Genomic DNA, 16013 nt, shown 5'->3' on the forward strand with positions numbered 1-16013 from the left:
TAGATGTTTTGTGAATGTCAATGATATTCATACATCTTCAGGCTTTGTCGCACATGTTGTTGCATGAATGACGGTCATGCTATATTGACAAAATGACATGAAGCCAACCTCTGAGTCACCACTGATTGCATGTGCCAGTGGTGGAAGTGTGGATGTTTATGTGGATTCAGAAACAATACTGAACAACTAAACCTTGACAAGATGGAAGGTGATGTCCAGGACCCCACCTCACACATTATGTCACGTCACTTTCCTGCGCCGTCCACTTTGCCATTTCATTTTCGAGTTGGTTTGAATTATGAGAACTTTTTAGCACGGCAAGTTTGAAAACGAAAAGCCAAAGAACTTTTCGTTTTCATTTGAATTGTGTCATACAATATGCATATATAGAGAGCAAAGGTATAATGCATATTGGATGACTGAATATTAATTTTAAATATAGGTCAAATAATGCACCTTTATTCTGAAAGTTGAAACGCGTTTCTGTTATTGCATTTTCATTTTAAAATTAGAATTTTCATTTGAATAATGACACAGATTTAGCGGGGCATTTTTTGAAAATAAAAAAAGCAAATGTCATTTTCTTCTTCATTTTAATTTAGTCAAAGAATGTGCATTTTTGAAGATGAAAACTAAAATGCAAATTAGATAAATTAGTTATAATTTTATTTTTGAGTCAAATAATACACCCATATTCAGAAAATTTAAAAGCATTTCTGCTAATGCAGTTTCATTTTCAAATGAGCTTTATCATCTGAATTCTGATCACTAGTCACTTCCATAACACATCTCCAATAGTGGCACTTCCCCTTGATGTGCTTTGAAAATAAACATCTGAGTGAGCAGGTTAACAGGCTAACCTGTATGACTGTCTATAACGTGAAACTTTATTTAGACAGTTTAAATCTCCTTTTCTATCCCTGCAGGAGACACAAATCTGGGCTGAGCACATTACGATTTGTGTTCAAAATTCCCAAAATGGAGAAATCTATTTTGCCCTCTTTTCAACTTTGATATTAAGAATGATATATTATGGTAATCTGTGGCCTGAAAAAAAGACTGAGGTATTAGGCCTTTGGTGAAAGGGAATCATACCAATGCCTCAAAGGCACATTGGTAAGCCAATGGAAAGCATTAAAAACACTTACGTGGCTGCCACAAGAACATTCATTGCCACATTACTTTGGCTCAACCATGCCACATGCTCAAAAGGTTTGCTTGTACAAGGCTGGGTAGAATAGCTCTAGCACAGGTCCCTTGCTGCTCTTTCATAATGTTGAAGCAGCTTGCCAATTACACAGATTGCCCTGCAGGTAACTGGGTCTAACCCACTGTCTACATCCCAGTAGTTTCCTTACATCATCCTTGTAAAAGGAGCCCTGACACCCTAAAAGTTCTCACAAATGTAGTGCTCAAGATTATTTAAAAGTTAGTTGGTTGTAAGACACTTTTTTTTAACTCATGTGAACCCCCTTAATACGCTTTAAAATGTTTGGTGAAATGTAGAAAAAAATGAAGTAGTTCATTTTCTTCTGTCCTTATTTCCCATAGGTACTACAGCGCCACAATCCTGCAGATGTCAGGAGTGCGGGACGACAGGCTTGCGATCTGGCTGGCTGGACTCACCACCCTCACCAACTTCCTGTTCACCCTACTGGGAGTGTGGCTGGTGGACAGGGTGGGGCGCAGGAAGCTCACCCTGGGCAGTCTCATAGGTAATCGGCTAATTAGTTCTACATCAGGTTTTTAACTCTTACAAATCCTAATAACCATGTTTCTTCAACATGGACACAATTACATTGGATGAACCAGATTCCTGATTCTCAACACATTTACAAATGTGTTTGCTAACAGGTACTTGTTTGAGCTTGAGTCTCTTGGCCATCGGTTTTCTGATGTCTGCCCAGTACAGTCCCCCTGTCACCTTTCATCCATCGGACCCATCTTTGGCCAACACTACCTGCTCCAAATACCAGTGAGTAAATGAATCCTGTAAGCGTTCATTAACCTGCGTAGCTGCTTTTAAATGACTCATTATAGCCTGCCTTTATTACCAAACACAAGCAAAACATATTGGGCAATTAGAGCTCATTATAAGCTACATATCACCTCATACGTTTATTGTTTTGAGCCCTTTAACTCCCAATTCTAATTGCAAACCCTACAATACAAAAATGTGTGTGTGTGTGTGTGTGTGTGTGTGTGTGTGTGTGTGTGTGTGTGTTTGTGTGTGTGTGGGTGTGTGTGTGTGTGTGTGTGTGTGTGTGTGTGTGTGTGTGTGTGTGTGTGTGTGTGTGGCTAAAGATTACTCTGTAATCTTCACTCGGGTTGATATTTGTTGTCATTTTTTACTTTTTTGTCCTATTAAACACATCCAACTACTTTTCACCCTACCCCTCTTCTGTGTAAATATTTTGCAGTGTAATATTAATCCAGAGTGCAGGGATACACTGATGTTGTGCTTCAGGGGATGTAACATCTCCAAAGGAGTTATTTTGTTGAAGTTATTGCACTTACACATACATTAATAGATATTTCTATATTTTTCTGTGCACTACTTCAGCCTTTAAATGAATCCACCAGGAAATTCATCTTACAACACAGGGTTCATATTGAATGTGTTCTCTTTGTAATAAACCCATTATGAATATGCATTTGTGATTTAGAGTCATATTATTCAAGACAACATTTATTCCTTGTTTCCCCTGACTGAATAATAATGACTGGTTAAAGCAATGGTTTGTCAGAGCTGCAGTACTCTACAGATGCTGTGTACATGTAGTTATATGCTTTTAAAATCTCCAGAGTTTAAAAGCTAAATCAGCTACAGTTCTCTTCACAGTCTCTGTTGGCAACAAAGGGCAAAGACGCGCAGAGACCCTGAGTGTGTTTTTATGTAATTCAAAGATCAGATAACGCTGTGTTCCCAATTTATTCTCACTTACACAGACACAAGATGAAACTCATGTGTATCAACGGTCTTTCATCATAACAACAAACAGCACGTAATGGACTGGCTGCCCAGCACCCACTCACTATCACACATACCAGCACACACACAAACAGAGCAGTAATTTGAAGAGATGAGTGCTTTTACCTCACTGTACTGTGGTGGCTTCATATGAGCCCACACATCATCTCACTGACCAAGGCTGCATGGAAGCATCACGGCCACCACAGGCCTCTCAAAGTCCATTGATTGGAACACCATAGAAGAATTATTTCTTAAGATGTCTCCAGTGGAGTTTACTATGTTACTTGTAGAAATGCTTCTCAGTAAGATTTCCATTCATGCATTGAAACTATGAGAAGACAGAAGAAGACCAAAGCATGGTCCATATTTCTAGCCAGTGGCCAAGAAATTGCCAGCTGAAATAATAACTGCTGCCTGATTTTATTAGCTATGTTTCCATGTTTTCCACTGACCTATATATAAACAATATTCACATAAAAACTGCCTAGAATATGCAGTTGTTGGATGCATGATACTGTGTGAAAAAGACAGTTAAAAGTCATTGCAAGTTTATAATCCATTAAAATGATGAAGACATGAAAGTGAAGGAGCAGCATCATATTGGAGCAGCATCATTTTGTGTTGCAGTGAAGAGAAATGTAGTGCTGACGTGAGTTAAATAAGATGGGCTTTCAATTTGTTCCACTTCATATAAAGGTTAGGAAGGAGCAGCTACTGTCATACCTTTCACTCTGTTATCATAGCAACAGAAGCAGCTACTAGATGCTGTTTTTGTTAATGCAGATCATTGTTTTTATTTTTATATTTCAGTTTTTTTGTGATCAATTTTTTATTATTTATGTTTAAACATTGTCACTTACAATAAAGGAAAAACAAGATGTTGTGGTTTTAACAGCAGCCCACAAATATAGAGGAGAGGAGAATCATATACAGTATATTATATACAGAATTCTTTATACAATACATTTCAAAAGAAGGGATGAAAACAGCAGACAAAAGGGGCAAACAAAGATTGAATCATCTCTCTCCCCTGGATTACCACAACACAGAAAGTATACAAATAAGTAAAGAATAATGGCAAATGAGGGGGCAAAGAAAATAAATCCCACCCCAACCTCCCTCTCCACCCCTATAAAATATTTTTATATTTCATGTAACTGTTTTTTAATTGATCTTATACCTGGTGATGGAAAAAAACAATTAATTGTTAATACTTTTTAAAGTAATGCATGTAAAGAACGAATATATGCACATTTTAAATAGCATTTTTCAAATCTTATCTGAAGCTGTTACGTGATTCTTCTCACCATGCAGTATTTGCTCTCGCTCCCCTCTGATATTGGTAGAAGATTGTTTGTTAATTTCCAGAGAATGGTGTCCTGCAAACAGGATGTCAGCAGACTGCATACAAAGACATAATTGATGATACAAGTACTATAACAACACTCGGTGACACTGAGTGTGCATCTTTAAAAATTATTATCAGTAAATCAGCATTTCACCATCATTCCTCTCACATGTCCTAGTACACTTGCTATAAATGAAGACAGCAAATAGGACCAGATAAAGGTGGAATGAGGATTGTGTTTGATTTCACATTTTTGTGTCAAGGGCGTGGGGAACGTCCCATTCATAAATTATTATTAATTTGGGTTATGAGACAATTATTAAGAGTATTAATATGGGGGTTTGAAAACATTATTTTCTGTCATACCATCTTTTGCAATGGTATTAAATATGTTTGCTTGCATCAACAACACCATACTATACTTCCAAGGTATGTCATTAGTCTAGAAAACAGCAGCAAAAAAAAAAGAAGAAAAATGCAGTAAATTGTGAATTTGAGAGATACCATGCATTGTGATTGATTGTGTTCACTTCACAAGTTAAAGCTAATGATTGTATTGTTTGCTGATTTGCTTGCAGGCTGTGTGAGCCCTGCATGCTGGACCCGAGGTGTGGTTTCTGTTACCGTGAGAATGGCTCAGCACTCTTCACCTCCTCCTGTGTTCCAGTCAATAAGGCCACCACTGAGCACTCAGCATGGGGCAGGTGAGTCACAGGATGCTCTGTGAGTATGTGATATTGTTAAGGATACAACCGAGGGGGGGTTTAAATGCAGTGGGAACACTTCTTGATAGAATGGGATTATGTTGTAAATATGAATTGTGCTAACCTCTTGGAGGGTTCCCGCTGGGAACACCTTACTATTAAATGTGACCAACAAAAAGCAATGAGTGTGCCTTCCTCTGTTAGATGCTCCAACTCCAGCTTGATGAAAGATCAGACCTACTGGGCCTACAACTACTGTCCCACCTCCTTCTCATGGATGGTTTTACTGGGTCTTGTGCTCTACCTGGCCGCTTTTGCTCCAGGTGGGTGTTTAAACCTTAGTCCTCTGACATTCACTCTTCTGCATAAGGTTTGTGTTTTGTTTAAAACAACCTTTTTAATTAAACCTTTACAAGTACTCTTCCCATAATGTTTGGTTATTTAAAATCCACTTTTTTTCCTATTTATATGTTAAAATTAACATTAATGTATGTGTTGTCTCACAACTACGTACAATCGTCATGTCATGGAATTGTAGATTTAAAAAAATCCCTTTTTTGTTAGCATCACAAGGTATCTGGTCCATATTGGCTTAGCTGTTAAGATGAAAACTTAAATACCTCCATGTTGTTCCCTCAAATGCAAAAAAAAAATGTTGAACAGTTGTATATAATACTCTGAACAATCTTCATCTTCTGCAGAACAATGAGTCATATCAAGAAAGCTCCTACTGAATGGACCATGTGATGAGATTACTGCTGATGTTAATATGTAGCTTAAAGCACCACTGTGCCAATGCCCGGCCACATGGAGCACCTTGCATTACACACGACGTTGAGCCTGCTTTGATGTTGTTTAAATATTGAAACAATGCACCAAGATCTGAATGTTCAATCAATAGGACACAAAAGTCATTATTTTGGCCAAGTGAGGACACATCCACTGTGATCCCAATAAACTATATTGCTGCCCCTCTTGTTTGTCTTTGTCTCCTCATGATGTAATCATTGATCTTTCTCTCAGGGATGGGTCCAATGCCATGGACCATCAACTCAGAGATCTACCCTCTGTGGGCAAGGAGCACAGGGAACGCTTGTGCAGCCGGAGTCACCTGGACCTTCAACATCCTCGTGTCTGTCACCTTTCTCCACTTAGCGCAGTACTTCACTTACTATGGTGAGGTTCTAATCTGTGATTCTTTTTAACATAAAAATATTATCTTTGGAGCCTTTTTCATTATATTTGTGGGGAAAAAATAGGATAAAGACAAAGCAGGGAAAAGACAAAGCAGGGAAACTCTTAACAATTTTTATACACCCAAGCTGAAGCATGTCATTTTAATCAGGCTGAACATTCCTGTCAAACAATCACTACCAATAATGAATGCTGTCAATCATCCAATTCTGTCTTTCCTGATGAAACCCCCCCCATCAGTTCTTTCATAACATGAGAAAAGGTGGCAGCTGACTGATACCCTGAGGTGTTGCCAACCTTTTATTCCTAACCCTCATCCATACGTCCTCAAGTCAATGTGCTTCAACAGCAGGTTTCTCCTCAGACAGGAAAGAACTGACCTTTTGTAGAGCTGCCAAATCGATCCATCAGGGGTGATTGTGGAGTCATCCTGAGATGTGGCAGGTTAATTGCCTGCTTTAGTCCATCTTCCCTTCATCTAGTGTGTAAAACATATTCACTAACAATGAAAAACATAATGATGTCAAAGAAAAGGTAATGGTAGTTAGTGTAATGCATACTTGGCTGTAGCTTTAAAAATAACATACTGCTTTGACAAGTAGCAAACAGAGATAACAGGAGGTCAGGGAATAATATTAGACCTCTGTCGAGCATGTTTCTGTATGAATTCTTCTCAGTTGCTCTGAGTGTATCCATCTACAATTCTACAATTCTCTTAGCAGACGTTTTTATCCAAAGTGATGTACATCAGAGAGTAAGTACAACACAAGCAAGGATGTAGAAAAAAGGGAACAATGTCAGTAAGAGCAAACGATCAGCTTTGAGTCTGATTGGACACACAGGTGCTGACAGGAAGTGACCAGAGGCAAAGCACAACATTGAGGGCAGTTCTTGAGAGCTCTAATCAGTATAGAAACCATCTTATAAGTCGTCATTATCAAGCAAAAACCATCGTCATTACCATCATCATCATCATCAATAATATGGAGACCATCATCATTAAGTTAGTAGGTATTCATGAAAGAGCTGGGTCTTTAGCTTTTTCTTAAAGGTGCAGAGGGACTCTGCAGATCCAATGGAGTTTGGAAGTTCATTCCACCACCGGGGGGCGACAGAGGAGAAGAGTCTAGTCAGAGACTTAGGACCCTGTTGTGAAGGTTGGATCAGACGTCTTTCATTGGCAGAGCGTAGTGGGGGGGAGGGAGTGTAGACCTGGATCAGAGAGTTAAAGTAAGGAGATGTTTTTGTCATTGTTTTGTAAGCGAGCAGCAGAGTTTTAAATTTGATGCGAGCAGTAACTGGGAGCCATCTCCTGTTAACCTTGCTGTGATGCCATGTTGACAGGGAGCATACTACTATTTAAGATATGATGACAAGCAGCTTGGAAGTATTTCTTAAATTTGGTAAAACAATTCCATTTGCCAGTGCACAATTGTCCATAGAAGTTCATTGGGCAGTCAACATCCAATATAAGCTGCCCTCAGGATCTGCTGTGACCACCAGTGTTTGGTTTCCTCTGGAGAAGTGACTACAGATCTTGTAGATAACAAGTGACACTGCTCTTGAAAACTGCAGCTCTTTGTTTCTTTTGCTTGTGGGTGGCTGTCCTTAGTGACAGTATGCTCTTTTTTTCATCTCCCCAGGAGCTTTCTTCCTCTATTCCAGCTTGGCTTTGCTGGGTTTCTTCTTCATATTCGGGTGCCTGCCCGAGACAAAAGGCCGCCGTCTGGAGGAGATTGAAGCACTGTTTGAAAACCAGCTTTGTTCCTGCGGTGCCTCAGATTCAGACGAAGGACGGCAGGTTGAATACATTAGAGTCAAAGGTTCAAACTACCATCTATCGGACAACGACGCCTCTGATGTAGACTAGAGTGTGCTTCGTATCAGTAGACTTAATTTTAGGTGTTTCACTCACTTTGGTGATTACTGAAACATGCTAATGTGTTGTCTGATTGATTTTTCCTCTTCTGTATGTAAGCATAAGAGAGACCACTGGTCACTCTTATTAAGTGGTAAAGAATCAGTGTTTAAGACCTTTTGCTTGTATCAGGAATGTGAGTGAGTTCACTTTCAATTCAGGAATCTAAATCCAATGACAATGCTTTTATCAGCTAGTAGAATGAGTATGAATATTTGATTTGCCTATTCTTTAAATTGAGGATAAACTGACTCCATATTTTGCATCATTGGTCAACCGTGTACACCAAATATCTACATTCAACAACACATAACTGTCTTAGTGGACACTCGAACAGGAAACATAACTGTTGAACACAAATATACACCACACTTCCCTCTCTCTTGAACACAGATGGTAATATGCTCTACCAGGATTTTTTAATGATTCTGTACATTAATTACAACAACTGAAAGATGACACAGCCATCCTAGCATTATGTCAGAATATGTTTCCATTTAGAGCTCCATCCAAAAACGTTGTTACATGTGCTCTTTAAAACCAGGTCTGAGCATCCACAGAAGTTGTGACTATGGTTAATCTGAGCTACCATTATGCCTTTCTATAAGAAATACATCTCATTTAAATGTTCATATTGCTAGTAGTACAGCACACTAATGTTAGCTCTTCATCTGATGAAAGTCGTAGTTTGTGCTCACTGATCTTTCTTCATGGAAAGCAAACACCAGAGATGTACAGTATATAGATCAAGTTTAGAAAACTAGAAATGTTAGTTGGTGCCTAAGCAAAACCACTCACCAATCTAGTAGCACTGAAAGAAACAGGGTTGGTTGCTTTGGTTTATTTATTATTCATCTATTTAAAACATTGTTATTTATATAATAACTTTTGCAACAAATAACTCAAAACCATAGCTTTCTCAGGGTTAGATCTTTAACCCCTTTGTCAGTTTTTAACTTCATGCCATGGAGTGTTCTTGTGTCACTCAGTTGCCAAAACCTGCAACATGAACCCATGTCAGACTCCTCTATATGTCATGAACCACTCATGGTTGGTGGTTGTTATTGCAGGATATACTGTAGGATGTAATGACTAACTGACTAATGCATTTTTTTCCTGATTGAGACTTGTATTTTAAGTATTTCATTACACCTTGAAGATTATAATATTAGTGCCTGTGTATTGTGAAGGTGCCTAATGGCTGTTTTTGAGTCCAAATCCCTGAAGTTGATGTATTATGTCATGGTATGTCATGTATGTTAAGAGAAGTGGGTCTACATAGCTTTTTATTTATTTGACATGTACATAAATGCAACTTCAAAAGTGATGAAATATTATTTTTTTACTATGATTTCATGTTTTTAGATTTTTGTCTTCCTCCATAGCCTTATGTACAAAAAGCAAAGCATATCTATGTGGTTTTTTGTGTCAACATTTCAAGGAGTAAGCTTTAGGGTAATTTGCAATGTTGTTTTGTAAATTTGTATAACTTTGTGAGGTAACATCTTTTGGTCAGATATTCAAATGTTTTTGTGTAGCAAAAACTGTTGAAAGTAGACTACGTAGTACCTTTGTGTAATAATACAGATTAGGTATATAAGGCGGTGCTGTAACTGTGTCCAATGAACAGGTCTCTCTCTAAGAGATCATGTAAACTGCAGTGGTTCTCAACTGGTGGGTCGGGACCCAAAAGTGGGTAGCAGAACCCTTTTCAGTGGGTTGCCAAGGTGTGCCTGGAAAAAAAACTTTATCAAAGTCTAAATATCGATTTTAAACATGTTTGTTTCGTTCCATTTCATCGTTCTGCGTCACATGTTTTGTACCACCTAAGGACAAAACTGCACAATTTTTCATTAAGTACTTTGATTGGTTGAAAAATATCCTAAATTTGGGGACGCTTTTGTCAGCAGTTAGTGGTGGGTCCTGAGGATACATCAGTCGAGAACCACTGATGTGAAGGACGATTCTTAAATTAGGCAAACTGGTCTCAATCCATTATTAACTGGTGAGATATAATACCATTGTTAAATAAACTTCTCAGATAAGAAGCTGATATTTTTAGCTTTGTCTGATACCATTAGAAGAAAATGATTGACATAGAGATTCACATCATTTCTTCATGGTATTTAGTTTCAAAGATTTAACGGTCTTGAAATGTCCTAAAATGAGCCTGTTTACATTTCATCCAATTGGAGATTAGTTTAATTCTTGATAAAACTAGCTGAAGACAATTCAAAGTTTGAAGGTATTGTTTCCACTGTCAGAATGATCCATCCAGGGTGAGCTTTGTAAACACTACACAAATTACTTTTATACTTCAAGTATGATTACAGTTACCACGTGCAGACAAATCTCCATAACACTATAGTGCTAATGACAGTTGTGTTGGCCAAATATTTAGGATAGCTGTTTCAGGCCGCTTTTTGTTAATATATTATGTGCTGTTCAGCCGTTAACAAGTTGTGTAACTCCTCCTCTCTACGGCAGAGGGAGTATTAAATGTGTATTTATGGTGAAAGGTTGCAATTTTTTTCAATGTGAATCAACTATGTGTGTTTCTACTGTTTACCAGGAATTACAAAAGAAAAAGTGATGTATAGTATATTTGATTAATGTTCCAGCTGTAAATGTTTTGCTAGACTTTATATTCTAAAGAAAAGAAATCTTCATGACACTTGAATATGTATATTGGGAAAGAAATAAACTTATGAATCATAGTAACGCTTTGGGGCTTTATTTCAGTCTCTATTCAAAACATTAGCACACTATAGTTTATGAGGTAAACATGCATAAGATGAACTTCAACAGTATGTTAAATAGAGAACTATACAGAAACAGCTTGTTTCCTTCTGCCTTCATCCATCTGCCTTGCTTTAATTCCTTCCTTCTGACTGTCACTCATCTTTCCTCTGCTTGAGCAAGAGCAAAATGTCGGCTATTTCCTGAAGTGTTTGGGTCTCTTCTGCGAGTCTGTTTACCTTTGTGGCACATGTGACCTCCTCCCTCACTTCATTTGACAGATCTTTCATCAGCCGGCCATTTTCTTCTTGCCCTCTCTCATCTTTGCCCTCTCTATTCTCCTCACCTAAGTCGGTAACAATAGGAGAGAACATGAGAATTCAACTAAATATCCAGGATGTGTTGTCTTTGTCAAAGGATTCTGCATCATTTGAATTACACTAAATATTTCTTATTACTTTATGTCATACCTTTGCCATAAGTCATGCTCAGCACATCTAGAAAGGGGTTTATGGGTCTCTGTGGGATCCCTTTTCCATCACTGTTGATAGCAGGGAATTTGTTTATAATCTTGTTTTCTGATAGGGAACTGGCTCTGGATTTCTTGTTGTTCCAGGGCATGTGCTTCCCTCCATTCCTTCCATTGCCTGTTGACACTGCCTGTGTATTTGGCCCTGATGTAGTATGAGTCTGCCTCCTTGTGGCTGGACGCATTACTGGCAGATCAAAAGGTGCAGTGGCTTTGGTTGCACTGTGTAAAACCAAGCTGCACTGAGTGGAGGAATCACATGTTTCAGCCTTGGGTTTGTCATCAGTTTGAGTTCCCATATCTTGAGTTTCATTGGATGTTTTCTTGCACTTGCACAGCTCCGATTCAAACTGAGCTGTGCCACTTCCTGTATGTTGTCTGTTACTTCCCACACCTTTATCTGAGCCAGCCATGTACTCTATAACTTCCTGATTATCTATGAGGTTGATTTGGGGTTTAAGGGGTGGGGTGGGAAGCCTTGATTGGATGTGCCTTTGTTGTTCATTGTCCTGTACGCCAAGGTTTGAATTATGGCTAACTTCACAGCAGACTTGGTCCATATATGAAGAGACAGCAGAGGGACAAGAATGATAGCATTGTCGATCCTAAAATACAGTAAGAAAACAACAAATTAACATTTTAATATTGGACATTGCTTAAGGAAAATGTGGTTGCTAATATTTGGCAAAGTATTCATTGTCAACAAAGTATTTTATTGCAAAGTCGACAATCTGTCAAGGGTGATCCAATGTTTAACGAGAAAAGTATTTTCTCAATGGTACTGTGAAATGAACATTTCCCATCTTCCAGTGCATATTTTTTAATAATAACTACTTCTGACAACTGTTGATTGGGAGATCATTTGTTTAGAAGCATAATGTGTACATGTATGTGTTCAGGGTGTTGTAATTATTAAAAGCAACACACTATGTGTAACAAAATTAAAACTAAACTTTTACATTTCACGTTTGCAAGTACAGTACAACAGCAAAATATCTCAAACTTACATCATCTGAGTCGGAACTGAGGTAACCTTTTGCACAAGGGTAACTTGGTGTCATGTCACAGCCACTCATTGGACCATAGTTGTGTTGAAGACAAGCTGTTGTGTTACAATGAAAAACATCCCTTCATGTTATTGTATTTTTGCAGCATGTACACAATAAATGAATAGCTTAATCAGTGATGCTTCAGAGTCAGACACTTACAACAGTTCATGTCTGTGCAGTTGGAGAGCTGTAAATACAACAAAATGACCTGTAAATTAACCTTACATCACAAGCACATAATGCCCTTTAATAAACCTCATGATGATTAGTGCGACAGTTAAAATGTTATTAATCATTTACTTAGAGGTGTATATTCTTCATTTCTAATTCAATGTTTATTCAATGACAAAAACAAACTCTACGGATCTGTGGTCAGTGAAGGATAACACACACACACACTCTCATGTACTGTTTGTAATAGCTTACCTCTACTTCCATGCCTGGTGAGTCAGGGACAGTTCTAACAGTGAAGTTAAAAAACAACATATTACAGCATATTACATATAAAATATAAAAATATATTCAAGCATTTCCATGTATAAACACCTACTGTGGTGTTGAAGATGTGGCAGGTGTTTCATCTTTGAGATAGATCTTTGACTTTCGTCTCCCAACATGAGAAACTGAAATCAAACTTGCTGTTAATCATAAAAAAGGTCACTATGGTTATTTAAAAGTTGCAAGCAGTATTCACCATCTCCTCCACATTCTTCAGTGCTGAAGCCCCTAAAGACATCTTCCTGAAACTGCTGTTCCCTCTCTGCCTGGTGAAGAGTGAAATCCAACACCGGCTCTGTGTCCTCTGGTTGGTGGAGAGAGAAGGTGACCTGGTGTTCTGCAGGGTGTCTGGCCTCTGTGATACTGTGATGACATGCATATGCTTAGAGTTTTTAATTCAACCACAGAAAAAAATACCTCCATTTCTGGTTTCCTCACTAGTTCTCTGGGTTTCCAAACAGGGTTTGAGCTGCTGTTGGTGTCTCCAGTTGGTAGAGGGGTGGGTTTGATCTATTTGACCAGGGGGGTACTGTCCATCATGCCTCTGGCTTGAGAGAAAGGCTGAAACTTGCAAAATAAGTTCAGATGTAATATCATGCTAATTATATATTTTTTAAAAGACAATGTAAAAGTTCACAGATAGTTCCCATCAACAGGATACATTGGTCAAATAGATTTATTTTAGTTTGTGATATTAGCCAGTGGATAATATACTCATTCAGCACCCCAGGGTTCCAAGTCTTTTCCAGAGATCATTTTCCAGGACTTTTCCAGGACATTTTCAGCGATGATTGAGGTATGACAGTCTGTGATCGTGCCACACCAATATTAAGTGTCTTTAACAAGGCTAATCACACCCACTGTGAGCTACCGCTTCAACGGTTAAACATTTCATATCATGTTATGGTCCATTTTTTACCCTAAACAATGCAGTATTGCATTTGAAGAGACAATGCTAGCAAACAAGAAACTTTCAATGGATTCTTGTTCCTCATGTCACTGGCTGTACCCGCTGAGCTGTCAGAAAAAAAGCCTGTGAAGCTGCATGTGAAGTCCAGTTATAGTTTGCCTGTGTCATATTTACAATTGCCTATTATGGTTGTATAAACGTAAAACCATTTTTTAACAAAAGTTAATTTTCTTTACCCTACCTTGGTCTGCTCCAGTGTTGAGGTGTCCCAGGCCAGAGAAGAATAGTGCAGAGGTAACTGTGTCTGTGTCTTTTTTCCCTGTTGCAGGGAGAACATTCCTGGGGAAACAATGGTGGATCGGCCTAAATGTTCTGATTGTTCAACAAAAAAATGTCAAGTTACCGTTGTAAAAATAATTCAGGAGTTTGATGTATATAGAACTTTGCAACACAATATTGACTTGAGGAAGCTGATGAGATGGAGGAGAATGGGCTGCGGGGGTCAGTTGTGGGTGGCAGGTAGTCAGATGCACTGTTGTCTGAGAAAGCTGACTCCAGCACTGGTGACAGCTAGAGGGGTAAAAAGAAAGTGAGCAAAAGGGTCCTAACCATAAACTGCTCAAAAGAGTTGATGTAGCCTCTAGTTTCAGCTGATTCAGAAGTGACTTCAGTGGTTTCAAAAAGAGTCCAATTGTATGGAACCAAATGAGAAAATGACCCAACTCCTCACTTGATTTTTTATCACAGTTAACATTTTCTTGATAAGATGATGGTCTCTTGCAAGTTAGAAGCCTTATTCAATACAGCATAGTGTTCATTTTGTAAATTACAGTCCCATTTAGATGAAAACAGACAATAAAGAAGCATTAACTGAGGGGCAAAGCTACCTGCAATAGACAAGGCTATAGGCAAGGTGCTGCCACAGTAACTTATCAATAAGGCTGGGGGTGGAGCAGTCCTGCCTTGGCCCCACAAAGTTATAGATTTTGGTAGCCATAAATGGGATTGCGGACTAAGATTCAACGAAATAGTCCAAAAATGACCAGGTGTGGTCACTATGGAAACGTCCACTTCTTATATAAAGCCTAACCGTTCACCAAATGTTCCATAGACAAGAAATGTTTTGAAGAAAAAAAGGTGAATATAAGTAGCTTTAAGGTGATTTACCTGTCGACTTTTGAATCCTTGTGGGATAATATTCTTTCCTTTTCTTGTTCCTTGAATGCTAGACATTGGCAAATAATAAATTGAATAAATGTTGCAAGTTTGTACTATATAATATTGTATAATATTATTATTTGTATTCAGGGGTAATCAAGGAGTTTATGGGTAATGTTAGGGTTGCGTGATTATGATTTTTCAAGCCAAAAAGTGAATGAATCTTTAAGACATAGGCTTCTATCACTTTCAACTGCTTCAGTGTATAGTCAATATTCTGGTTATGACTGAAGTTGCTTAATTAGAAACCACAAGCCAACTGTACCTAAACTGAGACTGGCTCTCAACAAGATCCAGCTGTGATGGCGAGCAGGGACTCATTGGAAGTACCAGAGTTTCATTCCTCTTATGCTTAGATCCTCCTTTATGGCTGCCAAAAACTGCCACTTTAGGAGGATCTGAAACACATGAACAATATATTTTGTCATACTGAGGTCTTTATGAACACGAGCAATTCTGAACAACAAAAACAATTTTCTTGTTTATTATGATGTTTTTCCTTTCTTCAATCAATATTTTTTTATAACCTTGGTGACAGTTGTATCTTATTACCTTTTTACAATGCTCAAACTTGACTAATCACCTTTATTTTCTTTCTTAGCAGCAATCTGGTTGACGATAAACAGAGTCACAAGGTCCATACTACCAGAGGTGGTGCCTCGAGGTGATGATGGCAGAGCAATACCCAAGTTTTTCAGTTTCTGTTGCATTTTTCTCCTTTCAAAGAATTCCTGGAAGAAGAGTTAACACCAGCACACTTAGCTTCTACACACGCAAAGAAGATAGTCATTAATGTAAAGTACCATGGAATATAATAGGCTGTCTTACCCTCTGCTTTTTTGCATCATTTTTCATCACTAACCGATTTCTGCAATGAATCAGTATGTTAATGTTATCTAGTTTAGCTAACATTAGCTTATAACTAATAACTA

The 16013-nt window shown here is 38.2% G+C and overlaps 2 protein-coding genes across 7 annotated transcripts in view; one reads left to right on the forward strand and one right to left on the reverse strand.

Annotated features, from left to right (window-relative positions):
* Nucleotides 1-10855, forward strand: part of LOC109987656 (proton myo-inositol cotransporter) — an 82922-nt gene extending 72067 nt beyond the window's left edge. The window contains exons 5-10 of the mRNA XM_020638815.3: nucleotides 1552-1715; nucleotides 1855-1975; nucleotides 4901-5026; nucleotides 5231-5349; nucleotides 6050-6202; nucleotides 7864-10855. Of these exons, the coding sequence (XP_020494471.1) occupies nucleotides 1552-1715; nucleotides 1855-1975; nucleotides 4901-5026; nucleotides 5231-5349; nucleotides 6050-6202; nucleotides 7864-8090 (910 nt within the window). The 3' untranslated portion in view covers nucleotides 8091-10855. The remainder of the gene's footprint in view (nucleotides 1-1551; nucleotides 1716-1854; nucleotides 1976-4900; nucleotides 5027-5230; nucleotides 5350-6049; nucleotides 6203-7863) is intronic.
* Nucleotide 10856: 1 nt separating this feature from the next.
* On the reverse strand, nucleotides 10857-16013 carry LOC109987655 (uncharacterized). Of its 6 annotated transcripts, XM_065951416.1 has the most exons (13): nucleotides 15910-16013; nucleotides 15665-15812; nucleotides 15347-15479; nucleotides 15031-15088; nucleotides 14105-14433; nucleotides 13392-13520; nucleotides 13150-13316; nucleotides 13006-13078; nucleotides 12882-12915; nucleotides 12615-12642; nucleotides 12414-12508; nucleotides 11348-12011; nucleotides 10857-11223 (listed from the first exon to the last, which is right to left on the reverse strand). In XM_065951416.1, exons 9-13 carry the CDS (start codon nucleotides 12891-12893, stop codon nucleotides 11033-11035), a joined length of 990 nt encoding a protein of 329 aa, XP_065807488.1. In that variant the 5' UTR covers nucleotides 12894-12915; nucleotides 13006-13078; nucleotides 13150-13316; nucleotides 13392-13520; nucleotides 14105-14433; nucleotides 15031-15088; nucleotides 15347-15479; nucleotides 15665-15812; nucleotides 15910-16013; the 3' UTR covers nucleotides 10857-11032. The 6 variants fall into 6 exon arrangements, with proteins under 6 accessions (XP_065807488.1, XP_065807486.1, XP_065807489.1 ...); XM_065951414.1 differs by having other exon boundaries at nucleotides 13392-13514; nucleotides 15665-16007; XM_065951417.1 differs by lacking the exon at nucleotides 15031-15088 and having other exon boundaries at nucleotides 13392-13514; nucleotides 14105-14202; nucleotides 15665-16007.

Source organism: Labrus bergylta, chromosome 23 (assembly GCF_963930695.1).
Source record: "Labrus bergylta chromosome 23, fLabBer1.1, whole genome shotgun sequence".
Taxonomy (NCBI): domain Eukaryota; kingdom Metazoa; phylum Chordata; class Actinopteri; order Labriformes; family Labridae; genus Labrus; species Labrus bergylta.